This window comes from Micrasema longulum, unplaced genomic scaffold (assembly GCF_059751315.1).
Source record: "Micrasema longulum isolate JH-2025_06_02 unplaced genomic scaffold, ASM5975131v1 h1tg000321l, whole genome shotgun sequence".
Taxonomy (NCBI): domain Eukaryota; kingdom Metazoa; phylum Arthropoda; class Insecta; order Trichoptera; family Brachycentridae; genus Micrasema; species Micrasema longulum.
In genome coordinates this window covers 100,518-123,930 of record NW_028277525.1, presented here as the reverse complement: position 1 = coordinate 123,930, position 23,413 = coordinate 100,518, and the positions used below count along the sequence as shown (strand labels likewise).

Here is a 23,413-nt window from a genome sequence, read left to right as displayed (position 1 = left end):
AAAGATTTTTTAGTAAATTTTTGTACGTATACTTAATTATGTTTATTCTGAAGAGGAAACGCGGTCTGACTTTTCTTCATACAAACGTATTCACGTATTTTCTCTATGAATTATGGCACTAGAGAAATGTTTTTTTTACAATACCAACAACAAGAACAAACTATCACGCCGTTTCCCCGTAAAGGTAGGCAGAGAGGATAGAATGCCACATCAGTCTATCTTTGCATTCAGATCTCGCTTCCTCTACATCCATAGATTTTCTCATGCACGCGCGCCGATTATTCCGACTTTTACCATGTCCTTTTTCAAGTATTTGTTGGATTTGGTCATGCCATGTCTTTCACGGTCTTCCTCTATTTCTGCATACATGATCATTTGCATTGTATATATTTTTAGCCGTTCTTTCGTTGTTCATTCGCTCTACAGGTCCAAACGCAGAGCTCTTTTTTACACATTATAGATATTTACAATTGGCGTGTGCCTATATTGTTTCGTTTTTAAAAAAATGCGCACACCTATTTATCAAAATTCTCTGTCCTCACAATTTATCTAAACCGAAACACAAAAATTATAATGTTTACATACATTTCTAATTTGGACTGAATACAATAATTGATATCAAACTTTCGATTGTGTTCATTTCATCTATTTAGCAAGAACTCAAATCTAGCAATATCAAAGCATTGCCGGGTTCAGCTCGTAATATACAGGGTGTTCTTTAAACCCTCTCACATCCGAAAACATGATGATCAGTATGAGCAAGAAGACATATTGGCACATAAAAATATTTTTTTAGAACGAATAAAAAAATAAAAAAATAAATATCAGCAAATGGTTGCTTACTTCTGCAGGGGAGGAGAGGGAGAAGGGAATCTGATACTGCGCCGCGCTCCCCTCACATCTCCCTGCAGAAGTAAGCAACCATTTGTTTTTCTAAATATCTTATTAAAAATAGTTTTCTTTGTTCTAAATATTTTTTTTAATATGCTAATATGTCTTCTTGCCCATGCTGATCATCCTGGTTTCGGATGTGAAAGGGTTTGAAGAACACCCTGTATAGAATTCTAGTGCCAAAAAATCAAACCGCGCCGTAGAAAATGAGACTTGAAACCTTTTTTGAATTTTCCCGCTGACTGAGGGTCCTTCGGGTTGATGTCCGCGATGAAGAAGCTGCTGCTAGGACCTGACTCCGAAGTCTCCAGAGAGGGGCCGCCCTCGGAGCCCCGCCTGGCAGCCGTGTAGTCGTCCGCCTGTGCCGGCGTCAGGTCCATCATCATCTTCACCACCGGATTCCTCTCCAACTCGTCCCAGTCGATCTTAAGACTGCTCGGGATGCTATCCTGGGTCCCCTCTACTGTTTCGTACACCTGTTTTAGAAAAGAGGGAATTTCGATGGTCCAGCTCAGTCCAGTCAGTCGAGCATGTTTAAAGGTATTGAGTATGGCATGAGGAGGTTCGGTGGTTTTAAAACATATACATTTTCAGATTCAAAATGTCGAGAATGACGAAAGAAGGAAATCGTGAATTATGACAAGGACTAAAATGTATTAAAAAATAACTTGTAGGAAGGAAATCGTGAATTATGACAAGGACTAAAATGTATTAAAAAATAACTTGTAGTTTAGATATCTTTGCAGTTTTTTTTGACATAGTGAGCAGCTATTTATATTTTTTTTAAATGAGAATGTTGGTTTCTTATTCTGGATGTAAATGAAGGAGACACTTGTGTGTGCCTACGACCTATATGCAAATATCAAATGCCTATAGAATTACTGCGGGGAATGAGAATCTTCAGCCCTACGGGAAATTGATACAAAAATGTTTTCTTGCGCGCAGTAAAAAGCGAAGTGATTATCTTGTACTGCAAAGTTTCTTGAAAATGTACGAAAAAAATATTTTAATAAAACGTTTTATGGTCCTTAAAATATAGCTTGATTAGAATGACAGCTGTCTAACTAATTTCATTAGTGATGGGAAATTACTGATCACTGATCAAATCGATTTTATCAGTTATTTCATGAAATCATGAAACTCAGTTTCCGAAAATTGATATAAAAAACGCAAAAACCAGCATATTACAGTGTGTTTAACACAATTATTCACCAAAAAATGAGACATTTATATTTTTTTCATGAACATCAAATAAATTATTTTTTTATTCGATCAATTTACATTGATCAATTTGTCCCATCTCTAACGTTTTTGCAAAATGATGTAACCTTGTAGGAACGTCGTTAATAATTAGGTTTATTTTAGTTTAAAGCTGATTTTATGTAATTATGTTGATTTATATGTCAAGCATTGTATTAAAAAAATAAATGAACATACCAGATACTAATGATTTTTCGTGTGTCAATATAAATAACTCCTTTGACGTTACTACAAAGTTATGTCGTCACTTTTTCTGACAACTGTCATTCTAATCATGTTACATTTTAAAGACTATAGATTGAACGACGCGTCATTTTTTGTATCCAATTTCCCGTAGGGCTGAAGTTCCTCATTCCCCGCAGTAATTCTATGTTTTTTTTTTTTAATATTTGCATACATTCAATTTGGCGTACACAAAAATCTACTTCATTTACATCCACAATAAAAACCCAACATTGTCATTGTTGACAAAAGTATAAATAGCTGCTTACTTTGTCAAAAAAAATCTCAAACGTCGCGACGTCTTATGCTTATTCTTAGAGGTGGGGGTCAGTGCTATGCAAGCTCCTGACGTCACTGCGACTTGAGAAGATCTATTGTGACGGGTCCCAGTGAATAGTTCTCGTTCTTCAAGACCGGGTCTCAAATCTCCCCCTCCAAGATCCCGATTTTTATTTCAAAGCTGAAAATTCAAGTCTGACTCGCTCGAGCGTAAATTCTCCATTTTAGGTCAAAACTTTTGTAGGTTTTATTAATTTTATGAAGCAGATTATTTTATGCGTAAAGGCACAATCCAAATACAATAAGATACAAAAAAAATACCGAAAAACCTTTTACAAATTAAAAAAAAAAAAAAAACCGATCGAAAATTTTCAAAAACCACTTAAAAAAATCATAACCCAAAAACTATGCAATATCGCGGAACATACATGGAGGTGATTCGGATACTCCTCAATATGAGGCACCTACATTTTTCCTTTGGACGTCACTTCTCCGGCCAGCCTATACAGGTGTTCTTTAAACCCTGTCACATCCGAAACCACGATGATCAGTATGTACAAGAAGACATATTAGCATATTTTATATGTGAATAAAACACCGATGCCCACATCGTTATGAATTTTTTAATTTTTTAAAAATTAAAAATAAATATTTGCGTTCTTATGATTTACCCAAATATTTCATTTTAGGGCCATTTTCAACGAGTTGTAAGTAACTCACTATTAGAAAATAGAAATAAAGTTGGAGTAGAGTGGGATTCGAACCACGGACCATTAGTCAGTGAGTTCGAAACACTAGCCACAGGACCACAACCCGTTATTATTTTTTAGCATTTTTTTAAGTAGCTAGAAATAAAAATCCAGAATTCCATTTTGTTTTAGTGTAAAAAACATCAGTATTCCAAGATGCGCTATTTTTATATGTAGGTACTTTTATTATCAAAATATTAATTATTTTACATAAGGTTCTTTATAGATTTATGTGATCTCATTTGGTTCAAAAGTTATGATGTTTGTGAATGAATCTTGTTTCCTGACGTGGTTTATCCGTTTAAGGTACAGATATTATGAAATCATTTTAAATAAATTATAAAATAGCAACAACTTTCATAATTACCTGATAGGCTGTCTTCATGAAGTCGAAGAAATCTTTCATTGTCATCTCAAGTGATACCCCGCCATTGGTGCATTTTGGATTTGCACTATCGCCGATGGAAGCTTCTTGAACCTTGCTCGCGTTTTTTTTCGGCGACATTTTGCGTGCGGCGAAACTCTCGGATGTCATTTTTTATTTAGATTATACCACGAAATGGATAGATTTCTGTTTGACACAATCAAAAAAATGATGTTCTTTTTTTATAATTATTTTCTCCGGTACGGATTTGAGTTTAGAAAATAAACATGCTGAAACCTACTCATCTGTGGTAAATACCGTGGGTAGTAGGTACCTACTCAAGTAGGGTAGCATGGGTGCCAGGCGCGTTCCGTCCATAGATGCAGTGGATGCGGCGCATCCCTTAAAATTTTGAAAATAATATGTATTTTACTAAAAAAAAACATTATAAATTCGAAATAAAATCTACAAAGATGTATTCCTAAAATTCTCACTGATAACGTTCGGGGGCACGTGATTCAACTAATATTTTCAGTATACATACCTAGCTAGTAACTACTTATGCGTATTTCCTAAATTATCAACGTACGTACTGAATATCTAGGTATATTGTCCTGGATAGTATTCGTTGTATACGCGGGTTGCTGCTTGTCGAGTTGCGTCTAGTTCCCATAATAAACGTCAGAATTTTTGTGCACGCGCTTTAGGTTCATAACGTTTTAGATTTCTCCTACTAGACTCGGAGAGACAAGAGCATCCAATTCGAATTATGCAATGAAAAAACGACTCTAATAACTTTTAGCATAAAGTTTGAAGTAGCGTATTATTGACATTTGGCCCAAATTTAAGAACGGTATCTCGGGTCTTGTTTCAGTTGTTGTAATGTTTATTTCCTTTTCTCACCCACGGGCCCCGTCCTGGAAGATCGTCGATGGCGATCTTTCAGCTTTATTCGGCGGAACTAAGGGACGCGAAATTGATGTTGGAGAAGGCAAAAGTGCTGGCTAATGATAGGGTCTCCTGTAGGCGTCTGGTGATGTCCACATGCATAAGAGTGAAAAAAGAAGAAGAAAATAAGAAAGTTTACAGCTTCACCTCTAGACGCGCCTGTGTTCCGTCAATTTATTGATCGTCAACTATTAATTATTATTATTGTAATGGATAACTTATAAAGCGTATTATATTATTCCTTAAATGCGCTTTACGAAAGTAATTAAATGCAATACTGAATTAATTTGACTTAGAATTTAAGTAAAACTTTTTAGAAAAATAAATTATTTTATCATCACACGTTTAGGATTTATTTAAATCAAAATAGTACAAAAGTATAAATAAACAAATTCAACATAACTGATTGATGTACATATAAATTGTATGATATAAGTACGTATATCTACTAAAAGTAAGAACCTGATTATTTTTTGTCAGCGTCCCTACTGATAAAAGTCACCACACGCTCCTGGTGGGTACTGGCGTGTTTGGTGGCTGTGGATCACGGGTTGCAGCGGATCGTTTGCGATAGCTTCGTGTGTATTGCGTGCACAAACATACATTAGTTGACACTTGTTCGTACCCCCTTTTGCCACACGACATCAGAGCTGGAGGACATGCTGCGACGCTTCGGTCAACACGTTAGGACAAAAGTATTTTTTTACGCGTATTATAAAAATATTTTGTTTTAATATGGAAGGAAAATTTCCTCAGAGTGCGCAACCTAGAGAGACGCCCTATTACTTTGTTTTGTATAGAACGCAAGCGATGTCGGTTTGTTGGTTAGCAACCAATGGCCATTTTGTTTTATTTGACAACATAAACATAACTGTTGGATCGGATGCTTTTGTAGCTGTTCTTGGCTTTGTTTGTAAATAACTTGGATATTTACGTTATAATAAATAAAAATCGACTATGGTGAATTGCAGTATGTTTGGTTGCAGCAGTGGGAGCGTCAAAGCTGTTAAAGGAGTCAATTTTCAAGGTAATTGATTCCGAATATTTTCCCAAGATTAACATTGATTTTTGACATTTATTGTCCTATTTGTCTCATATGTCGGGGCCGCACAAGGCATCCATATAAAGTTTGAGTTTTTATCGAGTAGAGGTCGATTCAAATTTTGCTCGACAATAGAAATGTTAACCTTGAAATCGCATCTAAAATGACGTGTCCAAATTTCACATGTATTTTCAGTTTTACAAAATAAATATGGGCGAATTATAGAAAAATAAATTGGAATAGCCCTGCAATAATAAATACACAGGTACATATTTTAGAGTGTTAACAATGCAAATTAATATACAGGGCCGGTTTTAGCACCACCAGCGCCCTGGGCGGGATTTCTACGGCAGCCCCTATCTTCCACCCCTTTAAACCCATACGAAAAAAGGCAAGGTTTATAATGAAATAACCATTTATTAAAAAAATACTAATAATATTGTACTTTTCTGGTCTTCCTATCAACGAACTCTTTTATTTAAATACTTGTCTTCCGAAATTTCGTTATCGATTGACAAAGATGCCAAGTTTGTCAATCTAGATTGAGATATTGTCGATCGTAGATAAGTTTTTATCAGTTTAAGCTTAGAAAAACTCCTTTCCCCACTAGCAACCGTTACAGGTATAGTGATCAATATTCGCAACACTATCCATACAGTTCTTGTAAGTTACGACCTTTGATAAAATTCAAAACAATGACAGGATTAACCACATTCTGATCAGGCAAAAATGATTTCAGACTCATGAGTTCATCACACAACATACAACCATCTATATTGGATTTAGAATCTACTGATAATTTCAATTGGACATTACCACAGAGTTTGTCAAGGTCTGGTTTTTCCGGAATCTTTTTTATATTTAACAGAAAAGACCAAGATTTCAAGTACTCATTTGACTTTTGAAATCTTTCATTGAGTGAAATTAAGGTAGGTAGTCTCTAAAAGGCTGTAGAAAAATTAAACTTCAAATTTCTGTTTTGGAGAAGTTATAGGCTCATCGTGGGCCACTATAACGAGTTTGTCGCTAGATTTAGGAAATTTACGAGTAAGTTGGACTCGCTCGGTGAGCGAGAGGATAAAATGGGGCGCCTGCAGCGCCCCTTTATATCTGGCACCCTGGGCGGTCGCCCAACCGCGCCCTACCCTAACGCAGCTACTGTTAATATCCATTTGGCAATTCTCGACCCGAGTACGGCCCATTGTTTTGCTGCGAACTGTAGCTAACTTAATACCCAATAGTCGTAGAATGGTTTTCCTACGTTAGAGCTCCTCTCTAGGTTACGCATTATTACTTTGAGGAAATTTCAATGGTTCGATTTTTACCTACACAATTTGAGTTTGTTGGGAGAGCAGCTTGCTATTTTCAATATTATTACATTTACGAAAACTGTTATTGGGTTACAGTGAATCATTTCATATTGGGTCTCAGTGGATCGCTTTGCTAGGGGAGACCGGGGAGGGTTGTAACAGGGGAGAGTTGTAACAATCACGATTTCGAGAAATCTATGATCGATAGAGAACTGACTACATCGCGAATTTATCGCTTTTTCAATGCGACACTTGATGCCGTTATCAACAGCAGTCTACAGAGACGGGTTGAGTGAATACGGATCTTGACGGAGAAATATCGGTAATTTTTCGGCCAATACTTTGATGGCCTGTTATTCGCTACGTATTACCTAAACGCTGACGTAATATTATTTCCAAAATCCACAGACTATTCAAATATCAAATCGTGATTTTTTTTTTTTTGGCTCGCCCCTATAGTCCTTAAAATATAGCTCGATTAGATTGACATTTGTCAGAAAAAGGGGTGGTTTTACAACGAGAATATTTCATAGCCCCTGGACTGGCACCTGAAACGTAAGACTGATCATCTTGATCATGTTACAAAACTGATCAAAATACGCTGCGGTGGGAGCGCCAATGCAGTGCCCTATGCATCGATACCGATTTGATAGTAACTACCAGAAGAGGCATTTACATTCACATAATACAAGGTTTGTAAACAAGTATGGCCAAAGAACACTTATTTATGCAATTACTAAAATATTTAATAAGATTCCTTAGATGATTTTAAAAGAAAATGTTGACAAAGATTTTAAGAAAAAAATAAGTAAATGGTTAATGTGTAACAGAGCTTTATATTGATTATCATTTAATGTCATCTGTTTTAATTTTTATAAATAAATTTTGTGTGAAAATTAGGTATGCTTTTAGTTCTTAATAATGTTTATATTACTCTTTAAATTTATAAAATTTCTCTAACGTTTCTCTTTGTAAAGGAAGAATAAGAAACCTGCTGACAGCCGGTTTCGCGGTGTAGTGGGTTTCATTATTTTTCCTTTTATATTTTCTGTACATGTTTTTACCTTCTTTAATAAAATTATAAAAAAATAATATTAAAAAAAAACAATATACATATCATTTGGTGCGGCAAGGGAATGATGGTGATGATGTACGGGAAAATATTATAAATAATTGTCAATTTTTTAGGTGTCAGCATTAATTTTTGTCAGTTTATCTCCAAATTTTGAGAACAAAAGGAAACAAAAAAAATACAACGGATTTGTCAATATTGTATTATCTTTCATTATTTAACAACAAACTACTCAATAATTCAAATCATGTTCACTGCACACTTGCAAATATTGCTAGCAGCCTTGGCTGCTTTATTTCTTCAATTGAACGCGAACAGACACATAACTTTGTTGTGACGTCTAAAGAGTTATTTATATTGACACACGAAAAATCATTCGTATCTGGAGTATTATTTTTTTATACAATGCTTGACACATAAATATATAAAATCAGCTTTAAAACAAAAAAAAAACAAAAATAAACCTCATTATTAACGACGTCTTACAAGGTTACATCATTTTGCAAAAACGTTAGATATGGGACAAATTGATCAATGTAAATTGATCGAATAAAAATATAATTCATTTGATGTTGTTCATGAAAATGTATAAATGTCTTATTTTTTGGTGAATAATTGTCTTAAACCCACTACAATTGGCTTGTTTTTGCGTTTTTATAACAATTTTCGGAAACAGCGTTTTATGATTGCGTGAACAAACTAATAAAATCGATTTGATCAGTGATCAGTAATTTCCATCACTAATGAAATTAGTTTGACAGCTGTCATTCTAATCGAGCCATATTTTAAGGACTATAGTTTTGAAGTTGAGAGCCATTATTCTGAACCAAGCGAGATTTTTTGGGCCTTTCATCTATTTATGTTTTGTGGTGTGGATTTTTACACTGAATATCTTTTAGATTTTAAGTCGGCCTGATGGTGTAATGCTCAGTGCGTTTGCCTACCATACGAGATGTCTCAGGTTCGATTCCCGACATGGTTGATATGAAATATTTATTTAAAGGCTGTTTTCTCACCAGAATATTACATAGTCCCTGGACTGGTACCTAACGCGTAAGACTGGTCATCTTACCTTCATGCAACGAAAATGATCAAGATATGCTGCGATTGATGTACAAATGCAGTGCCCTATGCACCATAAGTGTGCGGAAAGGGAATGATTATAAATAAAATATTATGGTCATGATAATATCCGACAAAAGCCAAAAAAATTGCCAAACACAGAGCGAATGGGGGCATTGAAAGTATCAGAGTTAAATTATGTTGAAATCGCGGTTTACAGAAATGAAAATTTTCAAAGACTAACTCGTTTATTTGCAAAAAAAAACCATTGCTTTAGTATGAGTGAAACCGACAAGAAGACCCTGGTATTTAAATCGGTTTTCGGGTATGTGGAGGGATTGCTTTCACTATTGACCTTTGCCAAGAAAAATACTGAAACATTTTAATTTACAAAGTTTTGGACATACTCAAATTTAAATCTTAAACGATTTTTTTAAACACTCAAACATATTTTGACGCCACTTTTTTTTGTACTTGTATTTTTATGCACTTTCTGTTAAATAAGCTTTGTATTTCTTGCAAAACTGTTGTTACATTATTTTAAATGGAGTACCAATTGACTTTTTTACTAATGACACGTGTTCATACAACTGTTATTGATTTAACATAGCGGTTGTAAAGGTGATCACGTTTGTTATAATATTGATCAAACGCGCCCGTCGCGTCAGCGTGAATGGAGAAATCCACTGGCCTAACAGTATTTTAAGCGTGTCCAAATGATTGTAGACAATCCTGAAAAAATAAATCGAGAGGACATAAGTCCATCCATAAGACAAAAAGTTGTCGTCTTCGCCCACATTGAGGTCCTGGATTCGATTTTTGGCAGGGTGGAAGTGAAATATGAATTTCCTTCTTTCCACACCTAGTGGTGCATAGGGCAGTAAGAAGTAGTGACCGATACTTGCGAATTTCTCGTCTTTGAGAGAATGTGCAGAATGGTTGGTAAGCAGTTAATTGGTAGAATTCCATTTAAAATTTGGCAAGGTATCCAAGCATGTTTAAGATACTCAATAGTTTATTTTATGTCCCGACTATTCTCCAACAAATATCTCTTAATGTTCCTTCCCGTAGACTCAGAAATTCTGTTCCTCGGTCATCATAAGACTAATTATGGTTCCCATGCGCCTCTACCCAGAATGATTAGATTTGTAAATGAAAATCAAGATCTAAATTATTTTGATTGTAAATCGAGTTTTTTTACTAATAGGCTGAAAATATTCCCAATAAATATTTGTAGAATTAACCTGGATTCCATTATGCCTGACTAATGTATTAACTTGTCTTTGCTTTTCTTTATTGAATTCCTTCTATTATTTGTTATTGTATTTTTTTTTTCGTTATATAATTTGTTTAAATTGGACATTGTGCGTAAATTTGTTAAATAAAATAAAATAAAAAACTTTTATTGGATTTAATTTTACTTTTTGGAGTTGTTCATATTACATTCACAAAAGTCAACAGATGGAAGAGTTGAGGAAATGTGGATGTTCAAACATGGGCAGAATGGTGAATGGTACGCAGTGTGTAAAGTGGCCACTCAAGCCAGCCAATGACAGGTCATAAGCCCTGTAGATGCCTAGACTTCCATATTCCCTTCTCAAAAATGTTTTCCCTCTCTGTTGAAATAAATTTGAATTGTTAAAAGTTGTTGATAAAAAAGCGCAAGATAATTATTAACAAAATTTGTTTAAATTCTTCTTAAGAGCCCACAAACGTCCCTACGAAGTATTGAGGATGATTAGACCTAAAGTCTATTTTGTTTAAATTAAAAAAATACTGTCATCAACAATATTTTGAGTTTGTCCAAATTTTTATAGACAAGGACTGAATTCAACTCTTTAGGGAGCTGTTTATATTAACATAATTGCAACAGAGATGAAGAACATTTAAGAGAAGGTAATATAGAAGTCTAGGCATCTACAGGGCTTATGACCTGTCAATGGCTGATTTAAGTGGCCACTTTACACACTGTGTAACATTCACCATTCTGCCCATATTCGAACATCTATATTCCTTCAATTCTTTCATCTGTTGATGTTGAATTTCAGAATTGAAGGAATATAGATGTTCGAATATGGGCAGAATGGTGAATGTTACACAGTGTGTAAAGTGGCCGCTTAAACCAGCCATTGACAGGTCATAAGCACTGTAGATGCCTAGACTTCAATATTACCTTCTCTTAAATGTTCTCAATCTCTGTTGTAATATGTTAAATACTGTTATATTATACGCGCATAAATGGCAAAGTTACTGATGGTTGACGGTAGACCCTCGCTACACTCACGGTTCTAGCTAGTTTTTATTTTAGGTTATGATTATATACGTATTTCATCAAAACTGTTTTTTCTGTCTTGAGATAATTTTTTTTTTTTATTTATTTATCTAACTTTATGTACATAATGTTATTTGTACATTGGCGGGCTAATTGCCAAATGGCAATTTCTTCCAACCAACCAATAAAATAAAAGTTTTATTTTTATAATTCAAGTTACAGAACATATTCAATAGAGAAAAAAAAGATTAAAAAGTTAAAAATATATAAAAATAGAAATAAACGTATTTGTTTATAAATTACCTTAAATCAAAACTATTACTCAATGGGGAAAAGGAAAAAAGCGGAAAGAGGAAAAAGGAAAGGAGGAGAGATTAAGGAAGAGAAAGGAGATGTTTCTTCAGACGTGATTTAAACAGAGATAATGTAGTAACATCTTTGATGGTGGATGGGAGATGATTCCACAGTCGAGCCGCATGGACACTATATGAGTTAGAGAAGAAAGAGGAATTGTGTATGGGTTTTAAGAGAGTGCCTTGAGAATGAGAACGAAGAGGTAAACCATGAACTGATAAGCGTTGAAATTTTTCACGCAGGTATATAGGAGCGTTAGGACTATGAAGTACATTGAACAGAAGTAAGAGGGAGTGATAGTCTCTCCGCTGTCTAATTTTGAGCCATTTCAGTTGCCTACGATAATCAGAAATGTGGTCATATTTCCTAAGACCAAAAATGCACCTTATGCATGTATTCTGAAGTCGTTCAAGTTTTTCGAGTTGCTCACAGCTTAAATCAGTCATGGAAACATCAGCGTAATCTAGAATGGGTAGTAGTAATGCTTGTACAAGAGTGCATTTAGTACTAATGGGTAAGAATTTTTGCAACCTTCTAAGTGAGTGTAGACTGAAAAATATTTTGCGGCTTAATTCATTAGTATGAGCTCGCCAGCAGAGATGTTCATCCATTAGTACTCCTAGATTTTTTTACGGATTTCCTGTACTGAATATGAATTATGTGGGGAATTTGTGGGGATTCGGGACTTTGTTTTCTCCCCATTTGGTTGGTGATCTAGATTTTTGGGGAATTCGGAAAATTAGCATTGGCAACGCTGCCTACAATGTACCGTGTCGTAGTATGTTTGTAATAGTATAAATGCAGATTCCTTGCCCGTACTACCCTGCGTACTGATGGATTTTTTAATGCTGGCGCGTTCGCAATACTTACACAAACGCATTGTGTAATATCTGTGAATAGGCGTATGGTATGACATCGCACGGCATACGCATTATTTTTAATTATTTTTTTAACGCCTTTTAGGCTTTTACATGTTTTACATACATATGTACAAATAAAGACAGACATGTATTTTACAAAGAAGTAGCAAAAAACATATAAATGGTTTTTAGAAGAAAAAGAAAAATATCAAAATTATCATCTTTACATATTAGTATAAAAGTGGAGGGAACAGAAGTGAATTTTTAAATATGAAGACAGAAATACATTTAACACAAAGAAAGAAGCAAAAATAAAAATGAATGAGGAAGTTCAGTGGTTTTAAAAAAAAAACATTTGTTAATGGACTGTTAAACTAAGCAAAAAATTTTTTTTTTAATTTTCATATATCGTATTATCGGCGCTACGATTTGTCAAAGTTTTGTATTTCTGAAATAACTCCGCGTGTAACGTCTGAGGTTCATTTCCGCTTATTCTCATTCAGTTCTTCCCATTGGTCCAGAAGCGACAAGCAGACCGGAAATCTTCCATGGCTCTTAGATTATAGGTTGATTCACATGAACCAGTGACGTCATTTAAAGTAGTGCGTTTTTATCAAAATATTTATTATTATTTTTTCTGTACATTTTCAAGAAACTTTGCCGTAAAATTTAATTCTCTAATTTTTACCCCGCGTAAGAAAACATTTTTTGTATCCAATTTCCCGTAGGGCTGAAGTTCCTAATTAAGAAGAGAAAGAAAAATAAAAATTAAATTTTAAAATTTTAAAAAATCATTACATATTAGTAGAAAATATATGAGGATACATAATAATACATAGATGTATTGTAGTGGAGAACAGAAGTACATTTTTGCGTATAAGTTGTATTAAAATAATTTTAAAATTGGATAAAGTTAGAAAAATACTTATTTAGAATACATATATAAGTCAATAAACGGTAAACAATTGGAACCAACATAGCATTATTTGGGTTTGAATTTGAAGCTAGTAAATTGATACACGCCTTTTAAAATTCAAAAGTGTTCTATTAAATATATCTACGTCATTTGCGTATTCATTTGCAAATGTATGAATTCTCCTTATTGGCGAGTGTGCAGTGTGCACTGTAGTTTGTTGTATATACATAGAATAGTTTATTAAATCGGGTTCGGGTATTGGGTATGAAAATAATCTATGTCTCTCTCGCGCTCAAACGCCTATGAGCGTGACATAGACAACTGTTGCTTTAAACCATTATATTAATAAATCAATGCTTTAAACTTATAATATTATAAATCAAACACTGATTTGAGTCTTGATGGTTATAAAATATGCACAGGATGCTCGTCTGAATTTTGCTGCGATTCTTAATAGTAAAAATATAATAACATGCTTTCAATGTATACGTATTAAGCTATGGATTAAAACCACTGGTTTATAAATATATTTTCATTTAATTAAATCGTGTATAGGTCGATGGAGTGGTGGCGCTTTCGCAAAACTTACACAAAAACATTTTTAATGTACAAAATATTAACATATTACAACAGAGATGAAGAAAATTTAATAGAAGGTAATACAGAAGTCTAGGCATCTACAGGGCTTATGACGTGTCAATGGCTGGTTTAAGTGGCCACTTTACACACTGAGTAACATTCACCATTCTGCCTATATTTGAACCTCTATATTCCTTTAATTCTTTCATCTGTTGATGTTTCTGAAGTCAAAGAGCTGAAACCTTTATTTATGCGGGTGAGATTCATCTAATTGAATTATTTCACCTACATACTAGGCAACGCCTGTTTCTATACTTCTTCATGGACCAGGTGGATTTATCAACAATATATTGAGTTTGTCCAAATTTTTGCAGACAAGGACTGGATTCAACTCCCTGGGGAGCTGTTTTATATTAACATATTACAACAGAGATTAAGAACATTTAAGAGAAGGTAATATGTTGTAATATGTTAATATAAACAGCTCCCCGGGGAGTTGAATCCAGTCCTTGTATACAAAAATTTAGACAAACTCAAAATATTTTAGGAAATATTGATTTTAAAAATATTGATATTATATTTAATGTTTTTAAAAATCTCTTTTGTATTAGAGCAAAAAAAACCATCACTTACGAAAATGCCATATATTTATTTATTTTTAAACGAGCATGTTCTTTACTAATTATTTTGTGTTCATTATCGGTGGCCTCCGAGGTGTAGTGGTTAAGACGCTTGACTCACATACGGAAGGTTCCGGGTTCGATTCCCGGCTTGAACTCAAAATTAAACGTGATTTTCCTGAAGCCTGGGTATGCTACACTGAAATTCACTACTGTAATTAGGCCTCCGGTCTGTTGTGGTGCAAATAAAAATAAATCATAAAAATAATAAATTAATACCTGCAGTGTAATTCAAATGCACAGTACAAATTATATTGAAGAAAATATGTATACACACTTATTGATAAACAATAAAGATAACACATTTGGTCAAAACTTAATACAACCTTTTTTTTAAATCAACATTTATTTATTTGACACTTTATATACATATAAAATATATATACATATCAGTGGCGAATGCTCCTTGTAATCGATTACATGCAGCTTACCATATTTTTTTGACATCGTAAGTAATGTTTTATAATACCGTAGAATTATTAGGAAAAAACACATCACCAAAAAAATATATTACTTTTCTTGGGTAAGTAAATTTATATATTCCTTTATTCCATACAGCAACCAGTTGCGCCTCTATTGGCCAAAATTATAACTACTGGATTACACGAGATTACTCTGCTCACTTTAAAATCACTAATTCAAATACGTCTTTAACCTAAAACTTTAGAATCTCGTTCGAAAAATTACACTTGCGATTACAGTAAAATCTTGCAGCTTTCATTAATGCAATTTAGTCTTTCAATACTTTTTCATAAGGGCTAGTATTCTTTAAAACACATCAATTTGATTTACGACAGTCTAAGGGAGGTGACAATATACGCACTCGTTATGTGTAAGAAAGAGATAACGAATATATTTTGTATGTCGTAAATAATTTATCAATCTTATGTTTCGGTGGTTTGAAAGTAAATTTGCTTTTAAATAAATAAATATTTTGATATTTTAATCGAAACGAATTAATATTTTAATCGAAACAAATTAATATTTTAATCCATAATATAGTATAAATCCTTTAGTGGGTTTTAAAAAACAAAGATTCGCTTATTGTTTTTAAATTGTAATTCGTTTTTGTGCATACGATGACAGTTGAATATTGTAGGTTATTCTTCAGTATCCATTTAAACTTTTAAAATTTAGTTAGAGTTATGATAAAAACGTTACTAGTGTATAGTGTTAAGAATAAATATATATGAAGAATAATAATATGTATAACTTATGTCGTTTTGTGAATAATAATGTGCTATAAAAGTCGATGAAACAATGATTCTTAAAACATAATTTATGTTTTGTTTGGTGAACTATCGTACTCGGTCAGGAATACTTTTAAATTATTGTCATTTATTAAGAAATAGTGTTTTATTTCAAGACAAGTTATAATAGTCTGACTTAGCCGAAGACGCACCGGTGCGCTAATGAATTATTTAATTTATTAATTACTTTTTCGACACTCGGCGCAAAACGCGAAATAGCTGCGATTGTATTTTTTAAATCAAGTGTTTGTGCTACATTAGAAAATATTTTTACTGAAACTATTAGCCGCTGGAGCCATTTGTTATGAATTATTTATTAAATATACAATAGACTTGTTTTTTATATGCCATACTACCGCTATGGACATTTTATCAGAATTTTCATAGCTTACCAATTTTAAAACTCACCGCTCGCCACTGATACATATAAGGGCGGGCATATTGCCTAAAGGCAATTTCTTCCTACCTACCCAAACTGTTCAGTTTGAGAAAATTATAAATACATGGACATATTGAATCTTACAATTTTATACAAAAATTAAAAGCAAAGATTAACAAAAATAAATATCAATTTTTAAAAAATGAACACTATACGATGAAGAGAGGAGAGGGGATGAGAAGGAAAGAAGAAGGATAGAAGAACAATTTAAATGTTTAGATAGTGACATTTCAATCTTGACTTAAGTGTAAATAAAGAAAGGGCGTCTCTAACGTTAGTGGGTAGATTATTCCACAATCAAGCGGCTAGTACTGTGAAAGAGGCTAGAAAATTGGAGCGATGACAGGGTATTAAAAGGGTTCTCTCGTTACTAGAACGAAGAGATAGTCCGTGTTGTGAAAGAGGTTGGATGAGCTCTCTCAGATAAACAGGCAAAGTGGGATTATTTAAAATATTGTGAAGAAGTGATAGAATGTGAATGTTTCTTCTATGCTTGATACTAAGCCAGAGTAGTTGCGTGCGATACTCGGTTGTGTGGTCAAATTTGCGAAGATTAAAGATATAACGAATACAAACATTATGTAGATTTTAAATGCGTTACCGTAGTGAGTTACGCGAACGCGCTAGCTTTAGTTACAGCTTACAACCAGTACAGTGTGCGTTGTAAGTTCTAGATTCTAGTTCTCTGCGCTGGACGCGCAACCTGTGTGCTTGAAGTGTTTACATAATTTACTTTGAGTTACTTTGTATTCCGCGACCGGCGACCAGCGACCGCCGTCGTTGTTGCTTACACAGATTACAGATATCTGTTGCTTATGCCGTATGGTCCGTATGAACAAGCCGCGGGTACTCGGTAGGAATAGGTGTGTGAAGTACCGATGAAAGTAGTCGAATGAAAGTAGTCGACTACATTCGATGGGTAAATGTAGTCGACTGAAAGCCCGAATGCAGTAATGTAGTGGAATGAATTCACTCAGAATATTGAGTAGCCTCCTCCCCAGCCAAGGGTAAACATCTTTTCCAACTGAAAATAAATGTAATAGAAAAGCCTTGGCTTTTCAAAGTGATTCTGAACAAGTTTGAGACATCCTCCATATGGAGAATGCGTATTGGGCACTGCTGCAATGGTTCTCACCTGGTCAGAATCCATGTCCGGGACTCTGCCATTTGCGAATGTCAGCTAGATGAGGAAGATTTAAACCATATTTTTTTGGATGCCCCATAAATTATTGTTATCCTGATTTCCTATCCGACCTCTCTGATATTAATATCCCATTCCCTATTCATATTCTAACTCTCCTGTCCCCACCCAATAAACGTGTATTTAAAATCCTATGTAAATATCTAGTTGTAAATGGTGTAAAGCTGTAAATATGTTTTATCATTATATGTATATATTATATTCAATACTAACATACTAACTCGTACATATTACTAACACATGTGTATATATGTAAAAAAATAATTTTTAAAAAATACTTGAAACTGGCCAGAACACCCAAGTTGAGATGTGAAACGGCCATGAAAATACGAAGAAGAAAAAGAAGAATGAATTCACTCGACTACAAATAAATCAATGGGCGAGCTTTACGTCTACTATCGAATAAATTAGTAATTTCCACACTAATGAATTCACTCGACTACAAATAGACCAATAGGCGTGCGTTAAATTCATTCGACTACAAATAGACCAATGGGCGAGTCTCACGCCGGCTATCGAATGAATTAGTAATTTCCAAACTAATGAATTCACTCGACTACAAATAGACTAATAGGCGTGCGTTAAATTCATTCGACTACAAATGGACCAATGGGCGAGCTTTACGCTGACTACTTTCATCGAATACTTTCATCGCCAACTAAATTGTTATTACGTAATGGGCGCTGGGATCTGGCGAACGTGATAGTTGAAATAAAATGTTTTTGTTTTTTGTAGTTATGTCAGCACGGATAAAATAAAAATGTATATTAATATAATTAATACATGAAGTGCAGCATTTTACAATAACAATAAAATAAAGTGACGTTTGTTTATAGGTCTGCTGCTAGCCTATTTGTGTACTTAATAATAATAAAATTTATATCAAATCCATCCGATCTGAAATATCAACATAACAACAGCTGATTGTAGTTTTACATGCGTAACCTAAAGTATATACTCTAAGGACCTAAACAATAAATATAAAACAAAAATATTTTAATTTTCATCCTTTCTTTGGCAGATAAATATTAGGTTATGTCAAGTAATGATAATCACAGACTATAATTATACCCATGTAAATATTCTAAATACCATAAAATAAGGATCATGGTTTACATTATTAATAATGCCATAGTTTAAAAAAAACAAACTGACGTACCTAATGTTTGGATAATTTAAGTAGCGCCATTTTTGTGAAAATCACCTCCTATGTAGGTTTATAATTTGTTGCTCTACAGGTGGTATTTTTTAATTTTCAAACCATGTCTCCATTTTCCCATTTGTTTGTTTGAAAATCAGTATTAATTTGTTTTTTAAAAAAAATATTTTTTTAAATTACTTTTTACAATAAACACGCGACTTTTTTATATTTACGTCCCGGCTTTCTAGAAATAAAATCCGTATTAGAACGTGACTTCTGTTTTTCATATAATATTATTAGTTTAAGTAAAATAAAAATTCAAAACATTTAAAAGTATTCTAGAATGTAACCAACTCTAAGTTTTTATGCAATGTAGGTATCGTTTTTTGCTTGTGTTCATATTGTTATTCCTTTATATTTGTGTTGTTTTTAATTTTAATTTGTAAATCTATGTCACTTGTTTTTGACCGATGTTATCACATTTTGGTAGAAGGCTCTTTTTCTTATAAAGGAAAAAAAGTACCTAACATTCCCTTAGCATGAATATTTCTCCCGAAAAACGGAGTTTGTCTTTGAATAAATTTCTGTGTCTATTGTCTATGGTATACCGGAAATAAATGATTCATTCGAATGATTAATTCGATTATTTCCTTCATCCGATTACTAATCATTCGATTAGTAAATTTAGACGATTATTTTCATCTCTAGTGTGAAGTGTTGTGAGTTGCGAGTTGCGAGTAAACAGCGTAACGCTATTGGCCAGCGGTTGAGTGTTGCACCAGGCGATGAACGCGAGCACCAATAGGGCAGCGAGAAAGTGACGACACTAGGCACGACCACCAGGAAACAAACCAATCATTGACTGTGACAGTGAGGTAATAAATTGTGGTTGTATGCAACAGGAATCCATTCAAGCAGTGGCGGCTGGGTTCAAAATGAGGCCGTCATTTTATTTACGCGTATTTCACAATAATTTTCATCCATTTTTTTTTGGTAAAAATACACGCATTTTAAGGTGAAATGTTTTTATGGCACAAAACGTTATTAATCTAAATGTAAAACTCTAATGATTAGTTCTGTTTCTAAAAGGCTTACTTAATAAAGGAGAAAATAAAACTATCGGGTAGACTGTATTGATATGTTCTTATTCATCATCATCATCCCCTTTTCGTACCTAATGGTACATAGGGCACTGCATTGGCACACCAATCGCTGCGTATCTTGATCATTTTTGTTAGATGAAGGTAAGATGATCAGTCGACTTTTTTTTTTTTTTAATAAATATTTGCGTTCTTACGATTTACTCAAATATTTCATTTGAAGGCCATTTTCAACGAGTTGTAAATAACTCATTATTAGAAATGGAAATGAAGTTGGAGTAGAGTGGGATTCGAACCACGGACCATTGGACACTAGCCACAGGACCACAACCCGATTCAGTGAAATATTCTAGTGTGAAAACACTCTTTAAAATAAATATTTCATATCAACCTTGTCGGGAATCGCATGGTAGGCAAATGTGCTGACCATTATACCACGAGGCCGATGTTATTTTTAAAAGGTATTATTTATAGGAATTCGGAAATCGGTAAAAAGTTTCACTGAACTCTTTATTGGAAAAAAATCGTTGATGTCTTTCTCTCGAAAAGAATAAAAATGGCTTTCTTTTGGACAGGGCATACACTTTCAATTTCTTTCTCTTTTATACAACATTATTCGAAACCCGGCACCTCGGTATCTATCTGAGAATTTAGTTTAACTTTCCAATCATGGACTTGCACATTGCTCATATAATGAGAGAACTGTTGAAAATTTGACCTTTCGGATTAAACAACGCCGTGGTGGACATTTGACCGACATTATCTTTAAAACGTCAAATTTTATTTAACAAGACATACAAATATCCGTTGTATGTAAAATAAAATTTGTTTTATTTTTCAAGTTTAAAGTTCATTAATTCAATTACTTTTATTAAATGGCCCTTTACTTATCTACTCTGTTGTGTTAGTCAATGTTTCCGCGTGTACAGTAAGATTTTGAGAAATTCACAAATAGCCTTTTTTTAAATAGAATTATCTTACATTTGTGTTGTTGTTATATTTTTCGCGATCTACCAAAATTATGCGGTGACTTCAAGCATGCGCGCAGCGAAAGTGCAAAGGGGGGGGATTTTTAGGCACAGTCCGATGTATTCAAATATGATTCTACGGCATTCTACGCTCCTTCTGGGCTATTCTTAATTCTATGGTTGGACACGACTGAGCGTTAGGGCAAGAGTTAAATGTCATCGTGTTTGAGGGTTTGGGGCATGTCTATATGTATGAACATGCCAATGGGTAAACATGAATGTTTTATCCAAACAAATTTATTTTTGTTACAGTACTATTGACCACCTGACTTACGCTTTATTCCAAGGAATATTTGAGATACGCGCTATTCGAAAAATGTGTTTGACTCTTTTCTGTCAACAAGGTCTAAAGAAGAGAATAAAACGGAAAATATTATGAATTTTGTACATTAAATACAATTTCAAAAGATAAGTAATCTAGAAAACAATTGCACTTCTGCACCAAATAAATAATAAATAATTATTTTGTGTTTTCTAAAAACACATTTAAAGAAAAATCATTTGACAGCTTCCCCCCTTAATTACGAAAGTCGCATCACAACTGAAATGGTTTGTAAAAAAATATGTAAACGCGATTTGTAATTGATTGACTTTTGCATAGTCAAACACGAAAAATTCAAAAGGTTTAGAGATAACCTCCTTTGGTTTTGTTAAAAATCCTATTATGTGCCTACCCTGGTACACAAATCCGCATTGTATAGAAAAGTTGAGGAAATAGTTGACAATGTTGCCCACCTGTTTTTTGTATTGGTTTTATAATGATGATGCCTCAATGATGCCATTTTTTAAACAGAAACAGCATTCTTCGCCCAGGAAGTAATAATAAATCATATGATAAGGATGATAAAACCTAAAATAACAGTTAATTATCAAGTAAAACCCTAATTACTTGTTACTATTATTATAAAATACATTATTTACTGTCTTAGAACGGGGAAGTTATCCCTAGTTAGGCAGTTTAGATGAACGACCAGCAAAAACAAAAATTAATTAATTTTTTGTACAAATAATTCATTGTAAATTGCTGTAATAAACATGTAAAAAACAAATAAATAGAAGTGGGCAAAATTGTCAACAAGTTCAGATAGTTTTTCCGGTATATTTTTTATTTGAAAATTGCATAAATAGAAGAAAAGAAAACATTGAATACTTGTAAAAATGCTCAGAATAATTAGTATCATTATTCAACAAAACGGATAGGAGTAGTCCCATACAAAAATTCTATGATTTTATTAAAGTTTGGTAAAACTAGGCAAAGTTGTCAAGTTTGACGGTATGGAAAATAAATACCAATTGCAAATACTTATTAATAAAAAAAATAGTTACCGTAAAAACATGCATACATTTAAACAGATTAACAAAAGTTTTGAGTAGTCCAAATGCTTGTCGACAGGCTGGATTTCCTCCCTAGGGAGGTATTTAGATCTGCATTTGTTACTGTCTCTGTTAGAGAGGGAAAACAATTTTAAGAAGGAAATACGCATGTCTAGGCGTTTACAAGACTTGTAACTCCAGAAATCCAGTACTTCATCAAATTCGTCTTCCTCCTTCAGCTCAATGTCTGAAATCGCCTGCTAACAGTAGAGCGATTTTGACATTTTGACTTGTATTCATCTGTGAATTGTCGAAAAATACATAAAATATCGTTGTTTTAATCATTTACGAATAAAACAAATATAAGATTAAGTATAATTCCTGCGAAAATTAAAGAATTTCTAATGATAAAAAAATGAACAATCTGTCCATACTAGCAAAAAGTTACTTTTAAGACCAAATCTTCGATTGAACGAACATTGTATTTAACTATAAAATTCTAGTAAATAACTTTTTAAAATGAATGTAATGTATAGTATCGTAAGAATACGCCTTTAAGCAACAAAATAAATATAAATTGCATGAAAAAAATCAATGACTTACCTTGAATAGTCAAAATAACAACCGAAGGAATTAGGTGCTCTTACGTCAAAATTTGAATGCTGTTTTAAGTGGAATTACGGATTATAGTCTAGCGGAAAAAATTGACGTCGTAGAGAAGATTTCCAGCAACTAGAAAACAAAAACTCGACATTATTATTTAATTTATTATGGGATAAATAAAATCGCAAAGTTAGTGTTCGTTTGAATATACATACGGTCTTAAAGGGTTAAACTGAAGGACAAGAATTGCATTTTAATTGGTAAACGTCTGAATTAATAAACTTTTTTATTTTTCATTATTGAGCAATAATTTTCCGATATTTTTATTTTTATAAAAAGCAGGTTTGATATTATTTGGTAAAAAATAAATACATTTATGGATTATTTACGTAAAGACTTCTTCTCAATTTATTATCATTATAATGTTTTATTAAAATTACCCACTGTTAACAAAATAACATTTTGTAAAATGTTTGA

General features: G+C 33.3%; 1 protein-coding gene and 1 long non-coding RNA gene across 4 annotated transcripts in view; both read right to left on the bottom strand.

The window, feature by feature from the left end:
* LOC148282521 (uncharacterized) overlaps positions 1 to 3,989 on the bottom strand; it is a 39,354-nt gene extending 35,365 nt beyond the window's left edge. For all 3 annotated transcript variants that reach the window (XR_015822075.1, XM_088224952.1, XM_088224953.1), the window contains exons 1-2: positions 3,769 to 3,989; positions 1,112 to 1,367 (exon numbers count right to left, since the gene is read on the bottom strand). Coding sequence is in view for 2 of the 3 variants with exons in the window: in XM_088224952.1 (XP_088081078.1) it covers positions 1,112 to 1,367; positions 3,769 to 3,936 (424 nt within the window). In the remaining variant the exon portion in view is untranslated. The remainder of the gene's footprint in view (positions 1 to 1,111; positions 1,368 to 3,768) is intronic.
* An 18,319-nt stretch (positions 3,990 to 22,308) lies between these two features.
* Positions 22,309 to 23,023, bottom strand: LOC148282520 (uncharacterized). Its single transcript, XR_015822073.1, has 2 exons — positions 22,937 to 23,023; positions 22,309 to 22,633 (listed from the first exon to the last, which is right to left on the bottom strand). It is a non-coding gene; the product is annotated as an uncharacterized LOC148282520 (long non-coding RNA).
* Between the last annotated feature and the right edge of the window lie 390 nt (positions 23,024 to 23,413).